The sequence below is a fragment of the Pseudomyrmex gracilis genome, unplaced genomic scaffold (genome assembly GCF_002006095.1).
Source record: "Pseudomyrmex gracilis isolate BER0280 unplaced genomic scaffold, ASM200609v1 scaffold_192, whole genome shotgun sequence".
Lineage (NCBI taxonomy): Eukaryota > Metazoa > Arthropoda > Insecta > Hymenoptera > Formicidae > Pseudomyrmex > Pseudomyrmex gracilis.
Window position 1 is genome coordinate 1 of NW_018020776.1, and position 20,771 is coordinate 20,771.

Consider the following 20,771-nt stretch of genomic DNA (forward strand, 5'->3'; position numbering starts at 1 on the left):
AAATGTTGTCCTTAAGAAGTGAAATTGCGTGTGCATGAAGTGTGAGCTACCCTAGTGGGAATGGTGTATGAATGAGCCCTTAAGAACAACTTTTTCGGTATAGTAGATGTAAATTAAATGTTGTCCTTAAGAAGTGAAATTGCGTGTGCATGAAGTGTGAGCTACTCTAGTGGGAATGGTTAATGAATGTGCCCTTAAGAACAACTATTTTGGTATAGTAGATGTAAATTAAATGTTGTCCTTAAAAAGTGAAATTGCGTGTGCGTGAAGTGTGAGCTACCCTAGTAAGAATGGTGTATGAATGAGCCCTTAAGAACAACTTTTTTGGTATAGTAGATGTAAAGTAAATGTTGTCTTTAAGAAGTGAAAGTGCGTGTGCATGATGTGTGAGCAATGCTAGTGGGAATGGTGTATGAATGATTCCTTATGATCGTTTTTTTTAGTATAGTAGATGTAAAGTAAATGTTGTGATTAAGAAGTATTAGTGTAAGTTACAGTAATTAGCAGTAAGTTACACTTAATGCGACGTATAATCAAATTTAATGTATGTAGATGGAAATTTGTCAAATTGCGCTGATGTCGCTTCCGCTTCGATTTATAAGTATTTTACTTCCAATGGAAACGGAACATTAAAGTTAATTCTTTTCGGAGTGAAACCGAAGTGAAGATTTTGGTGGAAACTAGACCATGGAGAGACAATGGGAGCGAAAGTAGGATCGACAAAGAGAGATATATTTGTTTGTTTCTATTGTGACCACTTCTTATCGAAGAGAATAACAGAGAACACGTAGTGGAAGAACCACAGCTGAGACAAAATATATCCAAATATATCTCTCTTTTTCGATCCTTTTTGCGCGGTCCTCTCTATGGTTAGCAAATAGGCATGGCCTCTCCATGAGTATAAGCTCTATGGTTTAAGCTCTATGGTATAAGCTCTATGAACACAACCGGCTCGTAATAACTTTTCGAAACGGAAGAGGACGACACTGTTTCGCGATGGCAAGCAATTAAAACTTGCAACCTGGCATCGTGATATGCCGAAGTAATTTAGATTTGATAGAATGGCTGGTTTAATTAGCACGTTTGGTATTGAACTTCTGCAAACTTTGTATCACGATGAATTACTTAAGAAGGAGGACGTGTTGATTTTGCTCGTTCACTGGTATTTAATAAAACTCGACTTCAAATGTATCGGTCTCGGAGATCAGGTATGTTCTCTGATGTAAATATCGCGTTAATTGTGTACAATTGCGACTTAATATATTTATATTTTATTGTTTTTTGTAGAAACGGTTGGTTTAAACTATTTTTTCTTAGTATTTTGCGCGTATAGAATACGTGTCTTTAATGCGTGAATAGTTTTGTAAAACATTAATCAGTCGTTGTGTGTGAGCGTTTTCTAGAATATCGGTGACACTAAACATCGACAGATTCAACGAATCTAATGAGAATTTTAACGTTTTACAGATATGGTTGCGCGGTGTCGCGTATACTTTGCTCTAAAAACAGCACAAATGCGTAATTGTTCAACACATTGTTTATAATAATACAAATGTGTGATTGTTTAGAGAACTTTTACGGGATTGGAGAAAGGATCTGAATTGCTTCCGAAAGAATGGAATTTAAAACCGAGTTACTCGCTTCGTTACGTGAAAAACGGAAAATTATATGTACTTCTCGGAATCAAGTCGGATGATGATCTGCTTATAAACTTGTTGGTAATGTCGGCACAGTGATACGATAAGAAAATCTAAGATGAACAAATAGTTGAATTAAAAATGAGACTGTGTGTGTAAATTTCACTTTATGTTATTTCATATTCTCTTGTAGAAAATTCAAGATGATGCTGTTTCAAGCATTCAGTTCCCTATTGAGCAAACTGTGTCCACACTGCATGGATCTTTAGACACTGTCGTACCAACTTATCAGACCGTTTTGAATAATTTAAGGAGAGCGTTCGATGTGATTGATAATCCAACTGACACGAAGGAAGTGACAACTCAAACAAGTACAACTGAACGTAATCGAATCGTTGATAACCCATTGAGGGTACTACCTCGTCCTCAATTACACGACCGACCTCTGTAATTGATCTTTTCAATTGATATTTTTATGAATTTTTATTGGTTTTATCTTAATGTTGCAATTTTCAAGATTAAAGAAAAGAGAGCTTTTTTGAGAAAAGATGTTATCTCATGTTTGCTTAGAATCTATAAGTAAAGAATTGTGGCAAAACCAATCGGTTATAATTCTATAGTTTTTATATCTTTATAGCAATAATGTACGTTATGTCAAAAGTAATTAAAATTTTTTCTTTTTATTGCAGTCCTGAGCATGATCCTTTGAGAGTCGGACTTAGAGATCTTGATCCGCTTAGACCAGGAGGTGGCATGATATTTGATCCCTTCCCCAGGCCTGCTGCGCCTCCCGCACACTTACCAGGTGGCTTGGGCGTACCTGGCAGATTACCACCGTACGTTGCGCACTTTTATTGATATTTCGTCATTATCTTATGTACACAAGATGTCCCCCAAATTTTATTTCTAGATTTGGACAGTTTTACGGAATTATGTTTTTCAATTTATTAATTTATTTCTACATGTATATACATTGTAGAGGTGCTGTACCACCCGGTGCGAGATTCGATCCTTTTGGGCCACCCGATATAGACAATATGGCACCACGCCGGCGTAGACCTGACGACGACCACTTGCCTCCTCCGGGATACGATGATATGTTTCTTTAATTTAACAATATGCTCTGATGTACGAACAATTATTTAATATCTACAAGTATATAGAGTTTCTATATACCAATATTGCCACCTGCATGTGTAATACGGAACAATTTATGTATAATATACGTTCTTGTGATAATATAATGGAGGATAACACAACATGCAGCTCTCTGTTTTGCTATATATTTATATGCATTTTCGTAAAAAAGCTATTTGGGAACAGTTTCTCTGGAATAAAGATAGAAATTTTTATTTTTATACATTACAGAGAGATCAAATATATATATATATATAATAATTAGTATAAAACAGTAGTGTTTCCTTTCCACAGAACAATTCCCGTTCTTATTTGTTTGTTTGTTTTTTTTTTTTTTTTTATTTTCACGTTTACAATGTAACAAAAATAGTTTGTTAATTGAAGGTAAATATATCAATGTGGGTACAGGAAAATTATACATTTAGAGAAAGTGAACAGTAAAAATAAATCCTTGTTTAAATTGCGCTAACTTGTTTACTTTTATTTTGTTTTGTTGCATAATCAATTTGTAGGAAGTGATTGTTCTTATTTTATTATGTCGGTTCAAAATATAGAGGATTTTCTTTGCTATCTAAATTGTTCTTGCGTCGAATATTCACATCAGACACGTAAAAACAAAATTTGTCCTTTTATATATGCATACATAAAATTGTTTGCATTATTTCGATCCAGACGTTAAATAGTAGCTATTAAGAAAAAAAAAGACGGAGCTATTTTCACTACAATTGCATTTGTTTCTTCGAGTAACGTTGGCTTTCTTTTTCTTTTTTTTGCATCGGTTCGATTCATTTCTTCGAGAAATAAAAAAAAAACATTCCGCACTTGGGTACACGTGGGTTGTTTACATGAGTAAGCATATTATTGCACAGTGAAACGATTTTCTTTATACATGCTAAAATTCTTCAACATTTATAATTCCAAATAAAATAAGTAACGTGCATAACGCATTTTCCCCGTTTTACACACATACACACACACAGAATGTTAAGCATTACTCTTAGCATCACAGCTTTGTGATCAGCGACCACCCTCGCACGATCCTCGTTCTTATCCTACATTTTTCTTTGTTTTCTCGGCCTACGCTACTTTATGCACACACAAAGAAACTCATATCACAGATATATAAGAAAATATTATCGTGTATTTATTATATAGAATTATTTAGCAATTTAAACTATGCGCCTTGAAGAAGTGAATCGATGTGCAAAATTATGTAATAATAAAAGCTAAATAATATGAAAAAAAAATTATTACTTGGTAACTTTTGTTAAGATTATACTTATATATTTTGTTACGCGACGATTTTAATACGTCGTCGGCGCGCGCATCGAAGAAACCATCGCTTTTTATATATAAAAAGAAAAGAACGTGTCCGAATAATTAAACTTCAATCGTCACAATTGTACTAGGATTAAAACGACGAAAATAATTTATGTATACAATTTTTGCATCTAGGGTTGGATCATTTGCTTTGTTTCTTTTTTTTACGGATATCCCTCGTCCCATCCTCTGGTAAAAAATATTGCAGTTTTTAATATTACAAAAAAGAGGAAATGTACCAGATTTTTGTTTCGATTTCATTTCGAGTCTGCGATCGCGTGAATGTACTTGTTTAAGTTTTTGTTTTGAGAAACGCGCGCATTTTGAATCGAGGTGGTTTTTTTTTTGTTTTCGTTTTCGTTTGATTATGAAGTAGTAACTCATCGATTAGCAGTCTATTGTCTCATATATGCGTTTATACGTGGTATACTGCGTGGTACTATAAATCATTAAACACAATTAACAAACTCGATGACACGTGATCATTGTCGTCGCGTTCTGAAATACAACATCGCGCGCGCTATCGTTCTTTTCAATCGAACTTGGTTGACAGAATATAACAAGTACACGAAAACATCAAACTCTCGCGATTGCTGATGTTTTATCGCGCAACAGATTCTTCATTTCCGGAACGCGTTTGTGTTGTTATAATAATATTACACGGCGAGGTCGGAAACACAAAGAGAGACGGACGACGTACAAAACAATCATCATGTGTACATTCACATGAAATCAGCAGACACGCGTGAAATGTTTCTAAGTATTATTATTCGTTATTTTATGAGTGAATTTTTTCTATCCTTTGAACACAGTTTAGTGTGGCGTATAGCGACATCGACGATTTCACCAAACAAAGAAAAAAGAGAGGACGATGAGAGTGGTTTTTTTTGTTTTTATACATAAAAAATGCTTGTATCAGATTGAGAAAGCTATTTTTTTTTTTTTTTTTTTTTTTTTTGACTAAAAGATATGCAAAAAGATGTTTCTTTTTTCTCTGGTGAAATTGTCGCTGGGCTATGATAAACGTGATATACAGCGCTCTGGAGAGATTTTATATACTTCACATTAGTTTCTCATTATCTATATCATTCAAATTAATGCCAAATTCCAAGTCCAATAAGAGTTAAGAACATCCATCAGCAATTCGGCATGCCATTGGAAATGCAACGCAGCATATGTGCTGTTTTTTTTTGTTTTTTTTTCTTTCATTCTTCATAAGTAAAAAATGTCAAAAAGACACATCCTCGTTATTAAATTGTTGTCATGTTTTATGTAGCTGTGATGTTTAATACACATACACACCCACATGTCTTTCTCATCGATAAAAACGATAATACTTTACCGTACTATCCCGAAATATATCAATATAGAAGAAACTATTTTGAAAAAAATATCGTTCTTTTTTTTCTTGTTCCAATTATGCGCTACGAAAAATGTGTATATAAAATCTTCAAGTTTTTTTGTTTTTTTTTTTTAAGAATAATACATTTAATTATTCAAGGCAGATTGTGGTTCTTTTTTCGATTTAGATACAACTCTTTACAACATTTGTCTTTCTATACAGAAATCTCTCTCTCTCTCTGTAGTTGTTCTCTTTGTAAACGTATTATTTCTTTTCCCTATATAGTCTAACGATTTTATATTCTACCTTGAAGTGTGTGTAATGCGATAACTTAATGCAGATTTAGCAACAATCTTTCAAAATGTATATGTAAAACTTCTAGAAAAAAAAAAAAAAAAAGAAAGACGATTTACATTTTACTCTAATTCTATTCATCGTCCTTTCTCTCGCTAAAAATTTTATATAAAACTCAATTTGCTACTTCCAATAAATCGAGAAGAACAGAGATCGATAAAGACGACGACGACTAAATATCCTCTGCATGTGTTACGTCTAAAAAATTTTTCTACATAAATTCAATTACATAAATTATCAACTAAAATTGTATCATACAAAATTTTATCAAGAGAAAATGTCGCAATACATCATAACGTACGTTTAGCGCACGTAAATAATAAAAATTCGATACGACATCAAATTACAAATCAATCATCACGAGACTGAATGGCAATAATGTACTTTATTGCAAGTATTTCAATTATAACAGTTCTCCTATCATATTTTTGTATTAATCATGGTGTAGTGTATTTGAATAAGTATCAAAAATAAATATACAAAATATTTTCATAAAAGGAAACACCAGCAGTTTCGGAGCAAATGTTTTTTTCTCTTGCCGACGGGATCGTATCAGAATACAAAATCAAGCGTTAAAGAACGTCCCTCGCAAAGTCAGTTTGATATAATTTTTTTTGTTTTTGTTTTTTTTTTTTTTTTTATCACGGGTTGCATTTCCATTGATAGGCCATTCAGAACAGATTTGTAAGAATACACTTGCTGTCAGGCGCGAAAACCTACACATTTATACAATTCAGTATGTATTTTAATCATCGTTTTTCGTTTTCTCTTTCCTCAAAACTTTTTTCTTTGATCTATTGGACGCAGCAGGAGTTTTTCTGTCCATTTTTGAGCTTCAATCGAGACTTGGGACGATATTTCTCGAGAAAAGTCAACTGCTTCGCATTAATAGCGCCTCGTCTTTTTCTACAAACAAAAGAGAAGATAACAAAAATCACCACGATTCTCGTTCACACAGGAGTCAGAAGTGTAATCGAAAAAAAAAAACAAAAAAAAACCAAAAAAAACCAAAAAAAAAGCAAAGATCGGGCGCGATAACGAATCTCAACTCACTCTCTGATAAGGCCAACAGCATCTTCGAACTTAAGTCCGAGCTCAATGAGAGCTATCGCAACCAAAACCGGTGCTCTACCGAGACCCGCGACACAATGTACAGCCACACATGCGTCAGGCGATTCCCGGAATCGATGTTTCAGCAACTCGAACCATTCGTCCACCACCTAGAAATCAGAAGCAAATAATAAATGAAATTGTACTCACCCCGTACTCTTCGTTTGAGTTTCCTCCGATTTTTCTTCGCAACGTCCAAATTATGCAGGAAAAAAACTTATTTACCTCGTTTGGTGGAAATGTACCGTCATCGAACACCAAATCTATTACATTGATCCCTTCTTGCTTGAGTTCATCGACTTTGTACGTTGGTTCGCAAACTCTCACCACATCCTTTACATTGTGCTTTTTCAATTCCTATTTGCAAACAAACAAAAAGTGTAATTGTATTGAAAAAAAAAAACGAAAACAACGTGATTCGACACATGCAGTTTTATTTATTTATTTATTTATTTATTATACTAACTTGAATAAAGGTATGGATGGTTTGATCATTCGGCCGATCAGTAATGAGGAACTTCATGTTCTTGTATTCAATTTCGGCGGGCGCCGGTCTAATGTCCTTCACCCTCATATTGCTCATCTCCTTATTAACCACACACAGAGATGTGAATTGTATTTATCTCTACCACCTTTTTTCGTTCTTTTCTTTTCTTTTGTTTTTAATATTCTTTACCTTTTGTTTTTAACTCTTAAAGATCTTGCAAATTTGTCTCTTTAGAGTATCTCGCGCAAATGCCACACTATACGAAGCGACAAAGGCTGGATTTGACAACTTAGCCCATTAAATGTCAGTCTTATAAGATTGTTTCTCATTTAACTAATAGAATATCCCTTATTTTTTTACAGAGGACAGAACCGTGGGTTTACATGTAGACCTTAGGAAGGGTTGTTAAGGTGCGAACTTCGCCGAAAGGGTAAGGGCTACGTTACATTAGGCGGTGTTGATATGCGCTTTATCCTTTCCACTTGAGACCTTTAGACTACAATTCGCGGAAGATTACCTGAAATCAGTGCGCCATACAGGTAAAAGATTTTGCACAACTAAAAATTAATTTTTTCGCGCGAGTATAGTAATTTTTCTTCTCTCCCTTTAACTCAAACGATTAAAAACAAAACAAAAAAAAATACAAAAACAAAAAAAAAACAAAACAAAAGAAAGAAAAACGTACCTATTTGGCACTGGGTGCTCCTATGACAGGTGCGCTCAGTAACTCTACGATGCTTGCATTTACTAATGTAAATTAATAAATTTCTATTAAATTCTTCTATGTCTTGCGTGATGACTAGTTGATGATTTTTTTTCTGGCTTCCCTGGTGATAATTTTTTTTTTTTTTTTTTAAATCCTCTTCCTTCTCCGAGATGTTTCTATCCTTCCACTCTCTCCCTCTCTCTCTCTTTCTCACTCTCTCGCTCTCTCCCTTTAAGTGTCTAATTATCAGGGCGTGTCTCTCTATTTGTGTTGAGCCTGGCAATATTCTGCGCTATCCAACTGAAACTCCATGTATGTGAGGATGCACTCACCAGGAAACTGCAACAGAGAATTAAGAGCGAAGTGAGGACACGTTTTTAAAACACACTCTTTCTCTCTTCCTCTTATATAACAAAAAAACAATTATTTTTAAAATGACGCGTAGTGGTGCTATTTTCGCTCGTAAATTGTACACGCAACAATAATAAACTTCCGACGCGATCACAATTGCAGCCAAGTTGCGCCAAATGCCAATTTTCTTTGACGCGTTTACGGGACTTATAAAGTCGCTCGTTTTTTCTCTGTTTTTGTTTGTTTGTTTGTTTTTTTTTTCGATCTCGATACTTCGAAACCGAAACGATACCACCGAGGTTCGTGTTCTTTTCTTTCTCAACGAGGCGGAAAGAAATCTCGTCGGCAGAAACTAATTCTCGCGCGCATTCACGAGTCGCGTCAAAGAGCGCGATGAAATCATTTTTAAACAGAGGACGCGCGCGCTGGTGTCATAGGTCGCACACAGTTTTTTTTTCTTCTGTTCCCGAGTCCGTTGTTTCTTACACCAAGCTTGCGTGTGCTCGACTGCGCGTGCAATTCTGACCCTCTCTCGATCTTTCGCCGAGACCCGATTTACGAAAGCTCGCTTTTGCGTAACACCACGAGCGCGATGCCGATACGAGACGCGCGACTACGCGAGAACGACTGTGATTGACAGGAAAAACTCACATGACCGACATTCGGAAGGGCGGGTTATACGCCAGTACAACCAAAATAATAATTGGCAGGTTGAGAAGAAGCGCCTGAACGTAAAGAGAGAGAGAGAGAGAGAGAGAGAAGTGCGTGTGTGTTTCACACTTCGCGAAACGTCGCCAAGGACGCGACGAATCTATGTACGACGACGTCGCCGTCGGCGCCATGCGTTGCGAGCACCGCATCTACGGATCCTCGAGAATATTTCAACCGAGACACGTGGATATTTTTTGCAATTTGCGAATGCGAAATTGCATTCCACATTAAATTACAGAAATGTTGAGATCTCACGCGGTAAAACCTACTGTAAATAAATTATAAATCCATTATAAATACAATAAATTATCACAGCGAAGCTTAAGGCAAATGGGAGTCGAGAACGTATGAATATGTAAAATGCTGAAGTGTATGTGTGTGTCGATTTTTCGTACGATCGCGAGCAGATCGCGCACAACCGAGAGCACACTGTTCAAGGGAATGACCGATCCGCGCGTTGCGATTTCTTGCTTCTCCAGACATTTGTACATCGCAGAGTTCGTTCGCAGTTATTACCGGGTCACACAATCACTCGATTGTTCGACCGATACGCTCACCCTCTCATTTAGTAAAAACTTGGCCGACCTTGACGGCGGATGGAGGTCATCGTCAAAGGCGACTACCGTTAGATATGTGCGCGTGTGTGTGCACGCGCGCTTGTGTGTGTGTGTGTACACGTGCGCAAGAGATCTCAGAGAACGAAAAGTCGCGCTCGGGTCAACCTACAAACCTACATAAGACATCACGACGACGTACCGAGACCGGACTTTTACGGGGAACTTGTTCGAGGAACGTTAGAGAACGTACGTAGAGAGAAGTTCTCAACTTCTTACCGCTGCTCTCCTCGCACGAGATGTACACCTCCTCGACTTTGCGATATTTCTTCCGAATGGCACAAGACAGGAGATTGAAACGAGAGAACTCGAAAGCTCCGTCCGATCATTACCAAACCACAAATGCAACTAACGTTCGGACTTGCATTCTCTGCAAAAAGAAAAGAAGAAAAGACAGGGACAGTACTGGAAGGGAAGGGAAGGGAAGGAAAGAGAAGGGAAGGGAAGGGAAAGGAAGGGAAGGGAAGGAAAGAGAAGAGAAGGGAAAGGAAAATACAAGAAAAGAGGGAAAAAAACAGATTAGGACAGGACAGATTAGATTTTGAATCCCTCATGAATTCGTCATCGTCGAGAACATTTATGGGTCTCAGGGATATCTATTGTGTCCTTTTTTGGGTCATTTTTAGAGATATCTATTGAAATTCAACAAATATCTATCCTAGCTGTGAAACTTCCTTTCTCGCAGGCCCCGCCCACTAATCTGTTTCTTTAAAATTTTTCAGAAGATAACAAGCCTAAGAAAACAACACCGGAGGCGTTGCCAGAATCGATTTGTGACAAAAGTCCTTGGGAGAAAAATATCGAATGGGTCGACGCGTGTATATTGTCGACGGTATTTTTCCGCCAAGTTGAATCTGAACGCGGGAAGAGAATCGTGTTAGTAAACAGCGAAGCAATCGCGTACGGCGTGTGTATGTAACCACGCAGCGTTACCGTGACGTGACACGTTACAGAGAAACATAAAACTTGTGATCGCTCATACGGCAAACAACACAGCTCGGTGACGCGACGCAAATGTGTTTCATTCTTCATATGAAAACGATCCGGACGCGCGCGCGCGCCGATCGGCGCCGCGACGCAGTTTAAAACCGTCGTTGGAAAAGAGATTTCGCAAGCGAAGAGGAGGAAGAGAGCGACGTGAAACTATGCAACTGCGCTTTGAACGTGCCCCGTCGGGGGAGTATCCTCGTCATTGAAAATCGTCGGACTTGTCACCAAGAGACGAAGGAGAGACGCGCGAGATTTCGTCTGGTAAACAAAATTCTATTTGCGTGCAGTTACGTCGCACTGGTGTGACACACACACACATACGCGCGCGCGACGTCAGACGCCGAAGATTGACACAGATATATCAAAGTGACAAAAAATCATTCGCTCCGTTCGTCGTCGATAGAAACACGACGGAAGTTTCCACACCACGAGGGAGAGGACAACGCACGGGGGATCACGCGGCGAAAGTGTATCTCTCGTCTTGAGTTGCGACGTGAAATAACACTCGCGAATGACGAACGTACGCCCGCGTACGAGACGAGACAAGAGAAATCGCGGGTCATGAGAGTCAAGAGACGGGATTGACACGTCCGGTTGAACGACATACGGAAAATTTACTCGTGTCTATTATTCACGAGAAGAAGAACGAATTCTCTATAATCTCTTCGTTTTTTCCAAGATCACGTCAATGTTCACACATGCGAGACTTGTGACCGGTCACAATCGAACACCGAGTCGTCATTCGGATCACACGTGAAATATATATATATATATATATATAAAATGAAAATGTGTGTCGCGCAGATACGCAGAACGCAAGATCGGAAAAATGTTACACGCACGAGCGCGTGTCGAAACCAACTCGCATCTCTTGTTGCACCGCGCGCATTGCATAATTGCGAACGACATTGACGAGTTTACGACACGCGCGCGTGTGACGCGTCGGTTGTGTTTGTTGCGCGCGGAGGAGAAAACGAAAGCCATAAATCGGGCCTGACGAAAGTAAAACAACGCGCGGGCTATAATCGCTATCTGCCACCGGTCTTACCGGCAAAGCGTCGTGCAAGCAGACGGCGTTTGTACTGGGATTTTGCAAAATACACCTGGAAAAATAACAATCGGATCGAGAGAGATAAAAAGAGAGAGACGCAACGGTGATTTTTCTATTGTCTCGGCCGAGAGTCTCTCCCACGAGGCGCGTGTGCGTGAGTCGACGATCGTATTTGCGCGATGCGCTTTTTCCGTTTCGACGAGGAAAGAAATACGTGCCAATTCTGAATCTCCGAGTAAAACCGGAGCGATCTGCCCCGCGCGGCCACCCGCGTGACCGCACATTTATTTCGAACAAGCACACGTGAGGAGAAACCGTTTGACGGGTTTCTCCCCATCTCGTCGTTTGTGTTATATTAGCCTTCGTTCTATAAACGTATCTTCATCATCGACAGGCGGGCGAAGTTTCAACTACGCCGCTTCGCTTATCACAATGCTTTTTTCAAGTCTTAATTTTTCCCCCCGCTTGCGCGTTATTAATAAATCGCTTCCCTACGAGGAGAGAAATAGACAACGACGCAACTGGAAATAGATTCTCTCCTTGACCGTAGAAGATCGTCGAAAAAGAAAATTCTTCGCGAAAAAGTTTCCAACTCGCGCAGCGCGAGAAAAGCCCGCGCGATCTCACGATTGATCGGAAATCTCACACGAGATTATCTCATGTAGGTAACGAACATCCCCCGCGCGACGACGAGGCGGCGCGCGCGTGTTCAAAATTGTTTGATCTCTTGTTTGTGCGAGAAACAATCGCAGAGCGTCTAGACGCTCGAGAAACAACAGCTCGAACCACTTACTTTGTCTCCTCCGCGATTAATCCGGGAAATCCTCCAAGTCCAAGGTCACGGAAAAACGTTCAAGGCACAAAAGTGACTACTACTAATTTCTTTTAAAAACGAAAGAACAAAAAAAAAGATAAAACACCAATGCGTCGCGCGCGCGGTCACGCGATCAGAGCTCGAATCGGCGTCCAGAAAGTCACATCTTAGAGAGTCGCGCACGCGTGCACACGAGAATAAAAAAAAAAGTCACTTCAAGTTCGCCGCTCAGAATGCAACGAGGTCGCGCATAGTTTCCTCCACCCGCATCGACGACGACAAGACGACGACGACGACGACGACGACGACGCCGCGTCCGTCGAACCGCCGAGCGTGATCTCGCAGCTGCGCGAAGAGACGATGGCTTCTATCGCGCGAGCAGATTGCACACAGGCGGCCTGTCGTTGCGAGAAAATAATAATAATAATAAACGATCGAACAATCTCGTGTGTATCGAGAAGCCGGTGCGGCCCAGAGGGCGATTTAATTCGCGGTGCAGTCGTCGCGGTGACTGTCGCGTCGAATCTGGGCCAGAACCCCACGCCGTGGCGGATCAAAATAGCACGACGTCGAGACGAACACAGCTTCCACACCCTTCTCTCTCTTTCGCGCTCGGCTTCTTCTCCCCGTCATCTGATCCCTCGACACACACATACACGCACTCTCTCCGACGCAATAAAACCGACACGACGCTCTCTTCTCGCGCTCGCGCGCGCGTCTTCGCGAAACAGATGTTTCGTCTTTCGCGGCCTGACGCTCGTGATTGCTCGCGCAACCGAACGCTTCGTTTGAACATTTACAACGCGATTGATCGATGCGTGTTTTTCTTTTTTTTTTCCGCTCTATCGAGAACACGCTCGCTTTGTTCTTCCGTCGCGATCGCGCTTTCAAGTTTGGCGCGCGCGACGCTCGCCGAGCGCGTCATCCGAGAAAACTCGCGAAACCGAGAGACGCTTCGCGACTGGCGCCGCGTAATCCGTCGCGGACTTCGATACCGATCGTTATCAACGTGTGCCAAGTGGCACGTAAGCACTCGCCGAGGATCTCTCCTCTGGATCTTTTCTCCCGGCGAATTTCGAAATAACAAACGAATCAACGCACGGAGCTGAGCGTGTGTGTGACCGACGATGTGATATCTGTGCTCGCCGCGCGCGCGCGCCTCCTCCTCCTCCTCCTCCTCCTCCTTCTCTCTCGATTAATAGTTAATAAAAATCGCGCGATTACGGTCGCGATGTATAGTCGCCGAGCGAATTCACACACAGCGCGAGGTTACACGCTATTGCATGGGATTGCACAAGGTTGCACGCGGATTTCTCTCTCTCCTCTTACCGGTCGTACGTACGACGCGATTCGTATATCGATATATCGCGCGTTGGTGTATTCTCTCTCTCTCTCTCTCTCTTTCTTTCGCGTCTGCTGCTGATTTTACGACCTTTAAACAGTCTCCTCCTCCTCCTCCGTCGTTCTTCTATCCTGTGCGAGCGTCAAAAGTCCTTAGAAAATGCGACCACCAACGCGATTCTCGTAGGCGAGCGTCGACTTTCACGGTCATTCTCGAACGACACCGTCCAACGAAGGAGAGAGAACAAGATCGCCGCATCGTGTGACGTCAAAACCTCGTCAAACCAGATAAATTACTAGGTCGTGCGTTCATGTGACGTACGTACATACATACGTACGTACGTACACTTTGTTCTCGCCGCGACACGTGCTCCCCCGTAACTCCCCTCGGCAGAGAGACCGACTCCCGCGCGCGGTCGTAATTTGATGCAATCTGTTTCGAAGAATCGTCATGATCGATTGCGCGCGTCTATACAAAAAAGAGACTCGAAGAATTCGATTCGACTACGGACAACCGTGTAAGCACCCGTGTTGTGTTAACACAACAACGCGACGCGCGCCCTTGTATCAACGTCGGCGATCGTTCCGCTCGCCGACAAACACGACGCCGAGATCAAACGTCCTGGTACCGCGGCGGCCGCTTGAAATCGCGTCCTTCGGACACGAAACCGTCTTTTCTGGGAAACATATAATGGAAGAGGTTTATTATTAAAGAGCATGACCGCGCGGTTACAAGAGTAATTCGTCGCGCGCGCGCACGCACACACGTTCATCCTGAATTTCAAATGCAAGATAAGCACCGCACAATGGAATAAAAAATCGTTTAACTGAATACCTAAGCGACGTCACGGGAAATCAATATTGGCGAGTGGGTGGCGTTGTGACGTCGCCGTGACGTCACTACTGCTCCCGCGCGCGCTCTCTCTCTCTCTCTCTCTCTCTTTCATGTGGGAAATGCGTGCGTGCGTTCGCATCGAAATGTCTCTCTAACGAGGATTTCAGAGAGAAATCGATTCCATTTCTCGTGTGCGATTTGAGGAAAGAAAAATGACACGCCGTGCGAACTCGCTGTGTGAAACAGGGTGTGTTGTAAATCTTCCGCAACACATTGAGAACGGAGATGAAGTTATCGAGGCATCGTCCCATCTCTCTCTCTCTCTCTCTCTCGTTCTTTCTCTCTATAAGATGTAACAAGTGAAAATAAGAAGAAACAAAAGTATTGCATACACACACTCTAACGCGTGTGCTTCTGTAATACACGAGAGACACATTGCTCCACACTAACACACGCAGAGCTACCCTCGACTTCTTCCATTCGCCCTTTCTTCGTTCCAGACGTCGTCCCTCAGCCTACCAACTTTCCAGACGACAATTGGGCGCGGTTGAAGGAGCAGTAAGGACGACGAACCGCGCTCGTATCGGGCAACGTTCGCGATAAAAAAAAAAAAAAAAAAAACCGCTTTGAAACCTTCGGTCCGGACATAATACACGGATAAGAGTGTGGATAAGGAAACAATCCGCGCGATCTGCGAATCTTCGAATAAATAAGTAAACAGATTTTTAAAAATCTCGTGCGCGCCAGAAGTAAAAGATATGGAAAATCACCGTATGATTCATCGAGAAATCACGTGAGAAACTTTGTAACGCAATTCGACACGCGCGTGAACTTTCTAGACAAAACCGAGACAGCGGGACAATGGACCCAAAACAAGAAACTTCCCTGTCTAGCCCCGAGATACCGACCCGTCAAAGAAGTCATCAATTTTCCCGGAAAGAAGTCATCAATTTTCGTCCGAAACGAAGGCTAGTGTTCGAGACTAAATAAACTCTCGTTTTTTTGTGAGAAAGAAGAAGTGCAATCTCGACTTCGGTTTCAAAGTTTTTTTCGTTCGGACAAGATGTGAGCGAAAAAATTTTCACGAGATTTTCCGAGAGACTGCGCCCAGATCTTTTTTCAAAAACCTTTTTTTTAAAAACTTTCTTGTTTAGCTCGGGCAAGTTTGAACCTATGTGCAGGATGTTGTGCAAATCATTTTAAATCAATGTGATTAATCCAAACGTTTCGGTTTATTCTATTCAAACCATCTTCAGTGGAATACTTTATTTGAACAATCCCTCCTGAATTTTCATAGACGAAGTGTAAATTAAAATTAAAATTGTCGTTGTCAAAGTTTTAAAATTAGAAAGTCATTGTATGTGTGTATGTTAAGCTTCGTCACTGTTTAACCTTTTTTTTTGAAGAAAGTCTCTCCCATCTTCGCTTCGACTTCACTTCTATTCTGTTTGTTGTTGAAATTTATTTTCGTTTAATGCGCTCAAAAATTTTATACTCCCGGCATTTATATTAAATTACACTCGAATCGCGAGAGAACCCTCTTATATACGTGGCTTTTACCGCGTCGCGAGAGCCGTGTAATGAAAGCGGTCGTGACACGAACGGTCTCTCTCTCTTTCTCTCTCTCTCTCTCAGGTGCAACGTTAAAATCGATATTTCAAGTGGGTCAGTAGGTCAGCGAGGCGAATAATGATAAGAGACTGCTTACCACACCTCGGACGTTTGAAGAGAATCGCCGATAACACGCGAAATCAACGAAAGTCGCGAACGCAACGCAGTATCTGACCGCGAGAGCCGTCGTGTTATTACACACATTTCGCGCGTATCGTAATTAAAAACAAAAAAAAAAACTTCCGCGTGATTTCAAGGCGAATATTTTGGCCTTTGTAGCCTCCGCTGATAAAAAAAAAAAAAAGAAAAAAAAAAGCAAAGATGCGCACGTACCTTTTGCAACGTGCGATGCGAAAACCGTGCGTGGATGAGAAATTAACTTTGCGCACAACAGAGCCCGAGGAATGTGAACGCAGGCAGGTAGGTATAAAATATATAAGTGGGTATGAGAAAGGACCCCTTTTCTTTTGCGAACATCCGGTTGCGAACACGAACGGACGTGCCTATTCTCTGTCTGTCTGTCTGTCTCTCTCTTTCTCTCCCCCTCTAAAATCCCCAGCTGGCCCCGCTGGCAATGGCCCCGCAGACATTAGCGAACGTTGCCCAAGGTCAGTGACCATCGGTCGTCCACCCTGGTGGTGTCTCGTCTGGCATCGAATAAAATTTTTTTCTTGTTCTCTTTGCCCTTACCGACGCCCCTGTGGCTAGAAGGCAGGGAGGAGACCTATAATATTCGTTCTTTGAAAACCGGCTCAAAACGAGACATTCGATCCACTTAAAAACTCTCCTCTCTCTCTCTCTTTTTCTATGTGTGCGTGTGTCTCTCAGCGACATCCCCTTTGGCGACAAATACCATTCTGAATACTATTTTTAAACGGACGACCAACAGACGTCATTCGCGTGACACAAGTCTCGTCTGCGTGCGTTTATTATTGGAAAATAGCTCTTGGTTTTTTGAATTTTTATATATTTTTATTTAAACATTACGCAGGCACATAAGAAGCGCGAGTATTATAAATTTTGCGCGATAAATCAAAAACGATCCTATATAACGAAAGCGTTTGCGATCAATTGAAAACGAATCGATTTTTTTTTCTTGGTGCGCGCGTCGAGTTTACGAGCGGATTTGCATACACAAAGTCGGTATTCGAGACATTTAAGTACTTGCTATTCGATTCTCGACGAGACGAGGCGAGTGTCGACTCGCGCGAACAAATTGCAAATTCGCACGCGAGAACGCGCGCGATTTTCTCGCGAGCGAGCGCACGCGCCTGTGAAGGTACGTGCGCCGCCGCGCGATGATTCATCCGGCGCGATGTATGACGACGCGTGTATCTATCAAACGAGTAAAGCGCATTATAAACGCGATATATATATATATATATCTATAATAGCTTGGCGCCACCGCAGCAACGAGCGCGAACTCGCACAAAGATTGTCGCGCGATTACGCGCTCGCAACAACGTGCTGATTAATTATTTCGGTCTGGCGTTATTCCAAATTTTCGCTCGAATAATCGCGCGACCGCCCAATTGTACATTTCGCGAAGGTGTACGCGCGCGGAATAATAGGATCTGACATAGCGAAATCCGTAAGTAAACCGAGCGCGCGCGCGCGCGCGCGTGAAAGCGAGCGATTAATCGCAAGGCGCTTTGTAATAAAAGATATATACGCGCGCGCGCGCGCGCGTTCTCGACGATGGGTGGTCTATTTTTGAAACGACGACGACGACGACGACGATGACGCTCTCTGTTTTTCTCTGGGAATATGTTTTGTCTTGTATCGCGCGGACGGGGAGACATAAAGAGGAAGGTTAAGAGCACGTATGTACAACCTCCTCCCTTCCCCCTCTCTTCGTGATGCGCTCGTGTGCCGAAGGCAATTCAATCCGGGCTTACCGAGAAAGGGGGGCTCTTCTCTCTTCCTTATCGTAGTCCCGATATAGGACTGTGTGTTGAAAAAAAACGTTAACACAATGTTACACAAACTAATGCGCGCGCGACGCGGGCGAACCCACAGACGGAGGAGAGACGTCTCGTGTTACAAATATCAAATTTGCGCGCTCAGCAGCAAGCGGCAGCGGGTGTATTGAACCTCTTTTTTTCGCGAAAAGAGCGTGCGACACCGGAATGACACGTCTGATCCTCTCTCGCGCGCGCGCGATCGTTTTCTTCTCTTCTGTCTCGGACGCGCGCGAAATTCGAGCGGATGGGAGGGAGAGATCGGGGTGGAGGAGGAGGGGAGGAGAGGCGGTTGTTCGCGAAAGAGAAGGATGAACGTTTTCGTCTGTGTGCGAGATATGATGCGCCTCACGGACGAGTCGACACGAGGCGAAGACGATGGAACAGCTCGTTCTTCTTCTTCTTCTTCTTCTTCTCTTTTCTTCTTCTTCTTCTTCTTCTTCTTCCTCCTTCTTCCTTCTTCTTCTTCTTCCGACGCGCTGAAGAGAGCAACGTACCGTCGACGAGGGCCACTTGAGGGCCGCGCGCGTTCTTCCGAGATAAAAAGAGCGACTCTCCGAATTAACTCGTCAGTTTAGCGGCGTTTTACGGTACGTAAACGCTTATCGATATACCGACGATCAATTTTGATTAATTACAAAAACAAAATCGAAAGAAGAGACTAATTTTTTTTTCTTCGCGAAATCGAGCGAACAACATTACCAGATGAAAACCTAGCGAGATTTCAAGTGAGAGGAGAGCGCTCTGTGTTTCCTCTTCTCGGACGCATCTTCGCGACGCGTACACGCCCGCGAAGTGAAAGCCGAAGCGAGCAAAACACATTTCTTGTTCAACACACACGTTCTCGGTTTCTCGCGTTACCGGCCCTAGGGCGTTTTTCGTCGTCTTTTGCTGAATCGTCCTTCGCCTCGAGCCGCGGCGCGTATCGCTCGCAACCGGTCTGGTCAAGATAGTAACTCTATTCCAACACGTGGCGAGAGGCGACGGCGATGGCGGCAGTAGTGACACCCTACTCGCGGGGAGTTGACTGAAAGGAGAGGAGAACAAAACGGAGAACTTCACTTTCCTCGCGCGCGCGCACCCGCGCAGAAGATTAAAAATTTCGCGAAACATAGCCCAAATAAAAAAACTCCTCGTCGCGTGCGAGACAGGGGAAGGAACTTCAAGTCCTCCATGTTGAAAAAGTCGTTACTTTACACTGAAAATTTATCTCTCTCGAAATTAACTTTTGTTGTTAAAATGACTTTTTCTTTTATTACAGAGAACAGAAGCGAAGACGTGCTAACGATTTACACAGGGAAAGTGAAGTTCCTCCAAATGTCGAGAGGAGGGAGAGAATTAAACGACGCGCGAGAGAGAAAAAAAGAAGAGGGATCTCTCCCGTCTCGGAGGAGAATAAATTTTCGCCGAATGCCCCGTACACGGCCGCGAAAGGGGTGGGACACAACAGCACCGCCAGCCAGAAAGGAGCTAATGCCCCCGCGCTCGTCGTTGTCGTCGTCGAATTACTCGCGTACAATCGGACGCATTAATAAACGTCGTCGAACAATATTTCGCGCTTCGTTTGCCCGTAAAAATTATCACGCGGTGAAGGTTAAATCGTTGAATTAATTACGCGAACACGCGCGCGCGTACACACACACACAGAAAGAGAGAGAAAGTGATACAATCTGTCTTTTTTAAATTGCAACAACGGAAAAGTTCGATCGCGTCGAGTACGTCGGACGCGATTAATGCGTCCGGCTGTATATTGTTCGACTCCGCGCGTGCTCCGTGTCCGGTTCCTGGCGTCTGAAACGAAATATCCACGTACGTAATTATTATTCGGACCTTTCGACCTGTGTGTATCTCTCTTTCTCTATCCATCTTTTTCTCTTACGAGTTGACATCCCCGCAACTTGCGGCGGGGCGTGCACGAGAAACATGTATTACGAAACAAAACAAATTACGAGCGAGAGCGCCGGCCGGCGAGTTGCACGTAAAGCTAATTACATTAGTCGATATTCTCACAATTATGTCGCGCGCAATACGCCACTCCTAGCTTCCTATTCGGAATACATTCACAGCGTTATGTAATGTAACAGGCAATTTACATAACAGGAAACGGAACGATATGTCCGACCTTATGAATCGCGCAGACGGTTGCTGCTGCTGCGTGTTTCTCCCCTCTCTCCCCCCAACATTTATATTGCGCGCAAAATAATTTCGCTTGCGTTTTTTACGCGTGATTTATTCCGTCTCGACGGGAATGAGAAAAACATCCACGAACAATCTATTGTTCAATTATAAAAATCGAGGTTACATCACACACTCCGGTACCTCAACGCGATTTGTACAAAAGTTTGAGTGTATTTTCCAAAATACGCGCGCGCTGATAACGATATATATATATATATATA

At 42.2% G+C, this 20,771-nt stretch overlaps 2 protein-coding genes across 5 annotated transcripts in view; one reads left to right on the forward strand and one right to left on the reverse strand.

The window, feature by feature from the left end:
* Window positions 1-966: 966 nt before the first annotated feature.
* On the forward strand, window positions 967-4,553 carry LOC109858224 (proteasome inhibitor PI31 subunit). Its single transcript, XM_020435286.1, has 5 exons — window positions 967-1,208; window positions 1,569-1,718; window positions 1,831-2,084; window positions 2,327-2,473; window positions 2,617-4,553. The coding sequence occupies exons 1-5, from the start codon at window positions 1,062-1,064 to the stop codon at window positions 2,744-2,746; spliced, it is 828 nt and encodes a 275-aa protein (XP_020290875.1). The 5' UTR covers window positions 967-1,061; the 3' UTR covers window positions 2,747-4,553.
* A 473-nt stretch (window positions 4,554-5,026) lies between these two features.
* LOC109858225 (protein tyrosine phosphatase type IVA 1) overlaps window positions 5,027-20,771 on the reverse strand; it is a 19,165-nt gene continuing 3,420 nt past the window's right edge. Inside the window, exons 2-7 of one of the 4 annotated variants that reach the window (XM_020435290.1) lie at window positions 8,073-8,432; window positions 7,577-7,904; window positions 7,367-7,486; window positions 7,126-7,257; window positions 6,844-7,010; window positions 5,027-6,696 (exon numbers count right to left, since the gene is read on the reverse strand). In XM_020435290.1, coding sequence (XP_020290879.1) covers window positions 6,585-6,696; window positions 6,844-7,010; window positions 7,126-7,257; window positions 7,367-7,483 — 528 coding nt within the window. In that variant the 5' untranslated portion in view covers window positions 7,484-7,486; window positions 7,577-7,904; window positions 8,073-8,432 and the 3' untranslated portion in view covers window positions 5,027-6,584. Of the gene's footprint in view, window positions 6,697-6,843; window positions 7,011-7,125; window positions 7,258-7,366; window positions 7,905-8,072; window positions 8,433-9,988; window positions 10,105-12,603; window positions 12,917-20,771 lie in introns of those variants that run through there. The other 3 variants (XM_020435288.1, XM_020435289.1, XM_020435287.1) reach the window with 3 other exon arrangements.